Source organism: Oncorhynchus mykiss, chromosome 13 (assembly GCF_057628025.1).
Source record: "Oncorhynchus mykiss isolate SJ-2025 chromosome 13, ASM5762802v1, whole genome shotgun sequence".
In the NCBI taxonomy this organism is placed as follows: domain Eukaryota; kingdom Metazoa; phylum Chordata; class Actinopteri; order Salmoniformes; family Salmonidae; genus Oncorhynchus; species Oncorhynchus mykiss.
Genome location: NC_143034.1, coordinates 12,478,176 through 12,487,500, shown reverse-complemented (window position 1 = coordinate 12,487,500; position 9,325 = coordinate 12,478,176). Strand labels below are relative to the sequence as shown.

Genomic DNA, 9,325 nt, shown 5'->3' with positions numbered 1-9,325 from the left:
GTAGAGGGTTGAACTGGAAACCAACAGGACAGTAGATCTCCAGGAAGAGGGTTGGACTGGAAACCAACAGGACAGTAGATCTCCAGGAAGAGGGTTGAACTGGAAACCAACAGGACAGTAGATCCCCAGGAAGAGGGTTGGACTGGAAACCAACAGGACAGTAGATCTCCAGGAAGAGGGTTGAACTGGAAACCAACAGGACAGTAGATCTCCAGGAAGAGGGTTGGACTGGAAACCAACAGGACAGTAGATCTCCAGGAAGAGGGTTGAACTGGAAACCAACAGGACAGTAGATCTCCAGGAAGAGGGTTGAACTGGAAACCAACAGGACAGTAGATCTCCAGGAAGAGGGTTGAACTGGAAACCAACAGGACAGTAGATCTCCAGGAAGAGGGTTGGACTGGAAACCAACAGGACAGTAGATCTCCAGGAAGAGGGTTGAACTGGAAACCAACAGGACAGTAGATCTCCAGGAAGAGGGTTGAACTGGAAACCAACAGGGCAGTAGGTGTCCAGGAAGAGGGTTGAACTGGAAACCAACAGGACAGTAGATCTCCAGGTAGAGGGTTGAACTGGAAACCAACAGGACAGTAGATCTCCAGGAATAGGGTTGGACTGGAAACCAACAGGACAGTAGATCTCCAGGAAGAGGGTTGAACTGGAAACCAACAGGACAGTAGATCTCCAGGAAGAGGGTTGAACTGGAAACCAACAGGACAGTAGATCTCCAGGAAGAGGGTTGAACTGGAAACCAACAGGACACTAGATCTCCAGGAAGAGGGTTGAACTGGAAACCAACAGGACAGTAGATCTCCAGGAAGAGGGTTGGACTGGAAACCAACAGGACAGTAGATCTCCAGGAAGAGGGTTGAACTGGAAACCAACATGACAGTAGATCTCCAGGAAGAGGGTTGGACTGGAAACCAACAGGACAGTAGATCTCCAGGAAGAGGGTTGAACTGGAAACCAACAGGACAGTAGATCTCCAGGAAGAGGGTTGGACTGGAAACCAACAGGACAGTAGATCTCCAGGAAGAGGGTTGAACTGGAAACCAACAGGACAGTAGATCTCCAGGAAGAGGGTTGAACTGGAAACCAACAGGACAGTAGATCCCCAGGAAGAGGGTTGGACTGGAAACCAACAGGACAGTAGATCTACAGGAAGAGGGTTGAACTGGAAACCAACAGGACAGTAGATCTCCAGGAAGAGGGTTGGACTGGAAACCAACAGGACAGTAGATCTCCAGGTAGAGGGTTGAACTGGAAACCAACAGGACAGTAGATCTCCAGGAAGAGGGTTGGACTGGAAACCAACAGGACAGTAGATCTCCAGGAAGAGGGTTGAACTGGAAACCAACAGGACAGTAGATCTCCAGGAAGAGGGTTGGACTGGAAACCAACAGGACAGTAGATCTCCAGGAAGAGGGTTGAACTGGAAACCAACAGGACAGTAGATCTCCAGGAAGAGGGTTGGACTGGAAACCAACAGGACAGTAGATCTCCAGGAAGAGGGTTGGACTGGAAACCAACAGGACAGTAGATCTCCAGGAAGAGGGTTGGACTGGAAACCAACAGGACAGTAGATCTCCAGGAAGAGGGTTGAACTGGAAACCAACAGGACAGTAGATCTCCAGGAAGAGGGTTGGACTGGAAACCAACAGGACAGTAGATCTCCAGGAAGAGGGTTGGACTGGAAACCAACAGGACAGTAGATCCCCAGGAAGAGGGTTGGACTGGAAACCAACAGGACAGTAGATCTCCAGGAAGAGGGTTGGACTGGAAACCAACAGGACAGTAGATCTCCAGGAAGAGGGTTGAACTGGAAACCAACAGGACAGTAGATCTCCAGGAAGAGGGTTGGACTGGAAACCAACAGGACAGTAGATCTCCAGGAAGAGGGTTGAACTGGAAACCAACAGGACAGTAGATCTCCAGGAAGAGGGTTGGACTGGAAACCAACAGGACAGTAGATCTCCAGGAAGAGGGTTGAACTGGAAACCAACAGGACAGTAGATCTCCAGGAAGAGGGTTGGACTGGAAACCAACAGGACAGTAGATCTCCAGGAAGAGGGTTGGACTGGAAACCAACAGGACAGTAGATCTCCAGGAAGAGGGTTGGACTGGAAACCAACAGGACAGTAGATCTCCAGGAAGAGGGTTGAACTGGAAACCAACAGGACAGTAGATCTCCAGGAAGAGGGTTGGACTGGAAACCAACAGGACAGTAGATCTCCAGGAAGAGGGTTGGACTGGAAACCAACAGGACAGTAGATCCCCAGGAAGAGGGTTGGACTGGAAACCAACAGGACAGTAGATCTCCAGGAAGAGGGTTGGACTGGAAACCAACAGGACAGTAGATCTCCAGGAAGAGGGTTGAACTGGAAACCAACAGGACAGTAGATCTCCAGGAAGAGGGTTGGACTGGAAACCAACAGGACAGTAGATCTCCAGGAAGAGGGTTGGACTGCCCTGCTGTAGACACTCAGCCCTGCGTGGAATGAGATACCTGTGAGATACCTTTTTTTATACCTATAAAAAAAGAGTAATCCCCCAAAAATGCAATAATAGTAGCTATAATTGAGTAATGCTATGTGGTATAACTGAAGTACATTCCCTAACAATGTCATTGTACAAAAAAAAAATTATGTTACTGGCTCCAACAGTGCAGTAGAATGTCACGCAAAACACAATGCCAATACACAAGACATCGAAAGAAGATATCAAGAAATGAAAGAACTCATTTCTAAGGAAGTGAACTTCTTTGGGACGCATCGCGCCTATCATAAACGGGTTACCAATGTAATTAGTACAGAACAAATATTTTTGGAATCATACCCATGTTTTATGGTCTGATATACCACCAATCAGCATTCGGGGCTCGAACCACCTAGTTTATATAGTTTGAAAGGACACACACAGGTGTCTATGGATGGTTCATGGAAGGGAGGATGGATGGTTGTGGTTTGATTTGGATGGTTGTGGTTTGATTTCATTGGTCGATTTACAAATATAAATGGTACAAATAAAAATTATCTCTCTACTGGTACCATGAGAACAACTGCCTCCCTCATCTCTCTCTACTGGTACCATGAGGACAACTGCCTCCCTCATCTCTCTCTACTGGTACCATGAGGACAACTGTCTCCCTCATCTCTCTCTACTGGTACCATGAGGACAGCTGCCTCCCTCATCTCTCTCTACTGGTACCATGAGGACAACTGTCTCCCTCATCTCTCTCTACTGGTACCATGAGGACAACTGCCTCCCTCATCTCTCTCTACTGGTACCATGAGGACAACTGCCTCCCTCATCTCTCTCTACTGGTACCATGAGGACAACTGCCTCCCTCATCTCTCTCTACTGGTACCATGAGGACAACTGCCTCCCTCATCTCTCTCTACTGGTACCATGAGGACAGCTGTCTCCCTCATCTCTCTCTACTGGTACCATGAGGACAACTGTCTCCCTCATCTCTCTCTACTGGTACCATGAGGACAGCTGTCTCCCTCATCTCTCTCTACTGGTACCATGAGGACAGCTGCCTCCCTCATCTCTCTCTACTGGTACCATGAGGACAACTGTCTCCCTCATCTCTCTCTACTGGTACCATGAGGACAACTGCCTCCCTCATCTCTCTCTACTGGTACCATGAGGACAACTGCCTCCCTCATCTCTCTCTACTGGTACCATGAGGACAGCTGTCTCCCTCATCTCTCTCTACTGGTACCATGAGGACAACTGCCTCCCTCATTTCTCTCTACTGGTACCATGAGGACAGCTGTCTCCCTCATCTCTCTCTACTGGTACCATGAGGACAACTGCCTCCCTCATCTCTCTCTACTGGTACCATGAGGACAACTGCCTCCCTCATCTCTCTCTACTGGTACCATGAGGACAGCTGTCTCCCTCATCTCTCTCTACTGGTACCATGAGGACAACTGTCTCCCTCATCTCTCTCTACTGGTACCATGAGGACAGCTGTCTCCCTCTTCTCTACTGGTACCATGAGGACAGCTGCCTCCCTCATCTCTCTCTACTGGTACCATGAGGACAACTGTCTCCCTCATCTCTCTCTACTGGTACCATGAGGACAACTGCCTCCCTCATCTCTCTCTACTGGTACCATGAGGACAACTGCCTCCCTCATTTCTCTCTACTGGTACCATGAGGACAGCTGTCTCCCTCATCTCTCTCTACTGGTACCATGAGGACAACTGCCTCCCTCATCTCTCTCTACTGGTACCATGAGGACAACTGCCTCCCTCATCTCTCTCTACTGGTACCATGAGGACAACTGCCTCCCTCATCTCTCTCTACTGGTACCATGAGGACAGCTGTCTCCCTCATCTCTCTCTACTGGTACCATGAGGACAACTGCCTCCCTCATTTCTCTCTACTGGTACCATGAGGACAGCTGTCTCCCTCATCATTCTCTACTGGTACCATGAGGACAGCTGTCTCCCTCATCTGTCTCTACTGGTACCATGAGGACAGCTGTCTCCCTCATCTCTCTCCACTGGTACCATGAGGACAGCTGTCTCCCTCATCTCTCTCTACTGGTACCATGAGGACAGCTGTCTCCCTCTTCTCTATCTACCGGTACCATGAGGACAGCTGTCTCCCTCATCTCTCTCTACTGGTAACATGAGGACAGCTGTCTCCCTTATCTCTATCTACTGGTACCATGAGGACAGCTGTCTCCCTCATCTCCCTACTGGTACCATGAGGACAGCTGTCTCCATCATCTATCTACTGGTACCATGAGGACAGCTGTCTCCCTCATCTCTCTACTGGTATCATGAGCACAGCTGTCTCCCTCATCTCTCTCTACTGGTACCATGAGGACAGCTGTCTCCATCATCTATCTACTGGTACCATGAGGACAGCTGTCTCCCTCATCTCTCTACTGGTATCATGAGCACAGCTGTCTCCCTCATCTCTCTCTACTGGTACCATGAGGACAGCTGTCTCCATCATCTATCTACTGGTACCATGAGGACAGCTGTCTCCCTCATCTCTCTACTGGTACCATGAGGACAGCTGTCTCCCTCATCTCTCTACTGGTACCATGAGGACAGCTGTCTCCCTCATCTCTCTACTGGTACCATGAGGACAGCTGTCTCCCTCATCTCTCTACTGGTACCATGAGGACAGCTGTCTCCCTCATCTCTCTACTGGTACCATGAGGACAGCTGTCTCCCTCATCTCTCTACTGGTACCATGAGGACAGCTGTCTCCCTCGTGATACTCTACTGGTACCATGAGGACAGCTGTCTCCCTCGTCATACTCTACTGGTACCATGAGGACAGCTGTCTCCCTCGTCATACTCTACTGGTACCATGAGGACAGCTGTCTCCCTCGTCATACTCTACTGGTACCATGAGGACAGCTGTCTCCCTCGTCATACTCTACTGGTACCATGAGGACAGCTCAAATTGAAACTTAATCCCTTAGTAATCTTATAGTAGACCAGTCAACCTGGAAAAAGTGCTGGGATTTATTTCTGCTTATCACGACTGTCATCGATGCTAGATAAAACATGTTTGCTGTGATACAAGGTCATTTTGGATTTCTAATACCATTTTCAACAGGTCAAAGGTCAAATGTGGTGAAAAGTGTTAAATGTGTGTAGATTTAGGTGGAATGTTCAATAAAAACGGAGTGGATTATCAAACAACACTTAGACTGTAGAGTTTCTGCATTAGTAGTTGCTTTACATCCAGCCACTCTGCTTTCAGATACACACATCCAGCTCATCAAATGCTTTACAAATGGGGTATTTGTGTGTCATAAGGAACATCAAGGGTATATTAGTCTTTTTTACAAAGGCCTTTTTCAATACATTTGTAAATGCCCTCATACCTGCAACAGCTGGAACTGGATCAGCTGCCATTTAGTAAATACTGTTTGACTCTAGCACTGAGACCTGCTTCCCTTACGTTAATACAACAACTAAGGGTGGCAGGTAGCCTGGTGGTTAGAGTGTTGGGACAGGAACCTGAAGTTTTATACACTCTTAGAAAGAAAGGTGCTATCTAGAACCTTAAAGGGTTCTTAGGCTGTCCCCATAGGATAACCCTTTGAAGAACTCCTTTAGGTTTCAGGTAGAACCCTTTCCACATATGGTTCTGTATCTGGAACCAAAAAGGGTTCTGCTACGTGGACAACCAAAAAAGCTCTTATGGAACCCTTATTTGTTAGAGTGTAGTCCTAATCCCCGAGCCGACAAGGTGAAGCAAGGCAGTGAACCCCACCACAACAACTGCTCCCCAGGTGCCCAATGTGGCACGCACTCAGAGGGGTCGGGTTACAGGTGTTTCGGTTCGACCTTGTGTGTAATTTATGATTCAAATATATATATTTTTTAATCAGTGATAGAGGGAAGTCATTAATGCCATATTGTGGTCTAGTCATTTAATCTCAGTAAGGACATTTAATCTCAGTAAGGACATTTAATCTCAGTAAGGACAGACATGGGAACGACAAGTTGTCTCATCATTTAATCTCAGTAAGGACATTTAATCTCAGTAAGGACATTTAATCTCAGTAAGGACATTTAATCTCAGTAAGGACATTTAATCTCAGTAAGGACATTTAATCTCAGTAAGGACATTTAATCTCAGTAAGGACATTTAATCTCAGTAAGGACATTTAATCTCAGTAAGGACATTTAATCTCAGTAAGGACATTTAATCTCAGTAAGGACATTTAATCTCAGTAAGGACATTTAATCTCAGTAAGGACATTTAATCTCAGTAAGGACATTTAATCTCAGTAAGGACATTTAATCTCAGTAAGGACATTTAATCTCAGTAAGGACATTTAATCTCAGTAAGGACATTTAATCTCAGTAAGGACATTTAATCTCAGTAAGGACATTTAATCTCAGTAAGGACATTTAATCTCAGTAAGGACATTTAATCTCAGTAAGGACATTTAATCTCAGTAAGGACATTTAATCTCAGTAAGGACATTTAATCTCAGTAAGGACATTTAATCTCAGTAAGGACATTTAATCTCAGTAAGGACAGACATGGGAACGACAAGTTGTCTCAGCATTTCTTTTCTTTACAGTAAAAGTTGTGTTTTTGTAAAAGTCCCTTTTGTTATTGTTTCCGTGGCGATGCTATGACATCTTTATGGTGTTGCTAAAATGTGTTCATTTGTAAATACATTTGTGAAGAAAAGTTCTTACCGTCTTTCTTCTCTTCTTCCTGGATGTTCTTAGAAAAGCTGTGTTCTGTAGTTCATCAGCTCCAGTCCTCAATGAAACTCTGGTTAGTTGGAGGAGAAGACAAAGATTGATCTCAGATCCAACTCTTCTGTTGGCTTCAAACTAGTGACTACACCCTCTACTGCTGTTTTACCAGAACAGAGACGTTTCCAAGAAACGTGTGTGTGTGTGTGTGTGTGTGTGTGTGTGTGTGTGTGTGTGTGTGTGTGTGTGTGTGTGTGTGTGTGTTGTTCAAGGCTTTCAGCTTAGTCATAGGGTCTCAAAAAACAGGATATGGTACTATCAGAACAGGCATTCTGTGGGCATTTCAGAGAAACCTGTGTATGTGCAATTGTGTAGGTGTGCCTGTTACTATGGAGGCAAAGTATGTGCCAAAAGGACACATTTTAAATGAGAAGTGGACACGTGTCATAAACCAGTAGGCTGCTTTTCTGTTAAGAGTTTGGTTGGCCCGCCTTACCCTTGAGATTTCACTCTCTATCGCTGGTCAGTGTTTTTCCTCATAAAATCTGACTTGAACCCTAACTCTAACCTTGATCCAACCTTAACTAAACTCCTAAGGCCTTTTTTTTTGTTTTCATGAATTTTTACAATGTAGCCACATTTGGAATTTGCAGCTGGCCCTATCTAGCAGTTATCCAACGCCTCTCCATCCCTCTTTCCCTCCTCCCACTCTCTCCTGTCATATCCTCTCCTCTATATCCATCCTCTCTCCATCCCTCTTTCCTTCCTCCCACTCTCTCCTGTCCTATCCTCTCCTCTTCTCATCTCTTCTTTTATTCTTTCTCCTCCTTTTCTCCATTTCCCCTCCTTCTCCTATATATATCCTCTCTCCATCTCTCCTCTTTTTAGTGTGTACTGTGGGTATCTCTCCTCTATATCCATCCTCTCCCCATATCTCTCCTCTTTAGTGTGTACTGTGGGTATCTCTCCTCTATATCCATCCTCTCTCCATATCTCCTCTCTTAGTGTGTACTGTGGGTATCTCTCCTCTATATCCATCCTCTCTCCATCTCTCCTCTCTTAGTGTGTACTGTGGGTATCTCTCCTCTATATCCATCCTCTCTCCATCTCTACTCCTGTCCTTATCCCAGTTCTAATCTGTTCACTGCCCATGTGAACCACTGCCCTGATTGCAATGTTGAGTAACATACACCTACCTTACTTTCACTCTCAACACCTTGCCTTGCGTGCCAGCAAGGCCTTTGTTCATACACACATGCACGTACACACAAACACACATGCACGCACACTAACACAGACTCATACAAAAACGTACACTCACAACGAAAGGGCTATGTCCCAGGTCAGGGTTAGGTCCCTGTAATGGTAGTCTGTCAGTATCAGAGGCATGAGGGTCAGAGGCATGAGGGTCAGAGGTATGAGGGTCAGAGGCATGAGGGTCAGAGGCATGAGGGTCAGAGGCACGAGGGTCAGAGGCATGAGGGTCAGAGGCATGAGGGTCAGAGTACATGAGGGTCAGAGACATGAGGGTCAGAGACATGAGGGTCAGAGTACATGAGGGTCAGAGTACATGAGGGTCAGAGACATGAGGGTCAGAGACATGAGGGTCAGAGGCATGAGGGTCAGAGTACATGAGGGTCAGAGACATGAGGGTCAGAGGCATGAGGGTCAGAGTACATGAGGGTCAGAGTACATGAGGGTCAGAGTCATGAGGGTCAGAGGCACGAGGGTCAGAGGCATGAGGGTCAGAGGCATGAGGGTCAGAGACATGAGGGTCAGAGGCATGAGGGTCAGAGGCACGAGGGTCAGAGGCACGAGGGTCAGAGTCATGAGGGTCAGAGGCATGAGGGTCAAAGTCATGAGGGTCAGAGACCAGAGACATGAGGGTCAGAGACATGAGGGTCAGAGACATGAGGGTCAGAGACATGAGGGTCAGAGAGGGTGAATGTATTGAGAGGGCAAAGAGATTACAGCGAAAATAGCAGACCTTTACTGTTGAGTATGTTCAGTTCACCTCACAAAGTGAAAGTTGAAAAACTAACTTACTCTGAGCTAACTTTGCCCCTTCCCCCTCTTCCTCTTGAAAGTATCACAGACAAACAGGAAACTCAGTGAGTCACAAGGCT

At 46.7% G+C, this 9,325-nt stretch overlaps 1 protein-coding gene across 2 annotated transcripts in view; it reads right to left on the bottom strand.

Moving 5' to 3' along the window:
• LOC110516761 (GTPase IMAP family member 7) overlaps nucleotides 1-7,929 on the bottom strand; it is a 15,446-nt gene extending 7,517 nt beyond the window's left edge. The window contains exons 1-2 of one of the 2 annotated variants that reach the window (XM_090195193.1): nucleotides 7,197-7,585; nucleotides 1-2,488 (exon numbers count right to left, since the gene is read on the bottom strand). The exon at nucleotides 1-2,488 is cut by the window's left edge and continues 1,123 nt beyond it. In XM_090195193.1, coding sequence (XP_090051319.1) covers nucleotides 1-887 — 887 coding nt within the window. In that variant the 5' untranslated portion in view covers nucleotides 888-2,488; nucleotides 7,197-7,585. Of the gene's footprint in view, nucleotides 2,489-7,196 lie in introns of both variants that reach the window. The other variant, XM_090195194.1, reaches the window with a different exon arrangement.
• Between the last annotated feature and the right edge of the window lie 1,396 nt (nucleotides 7,930-9,325).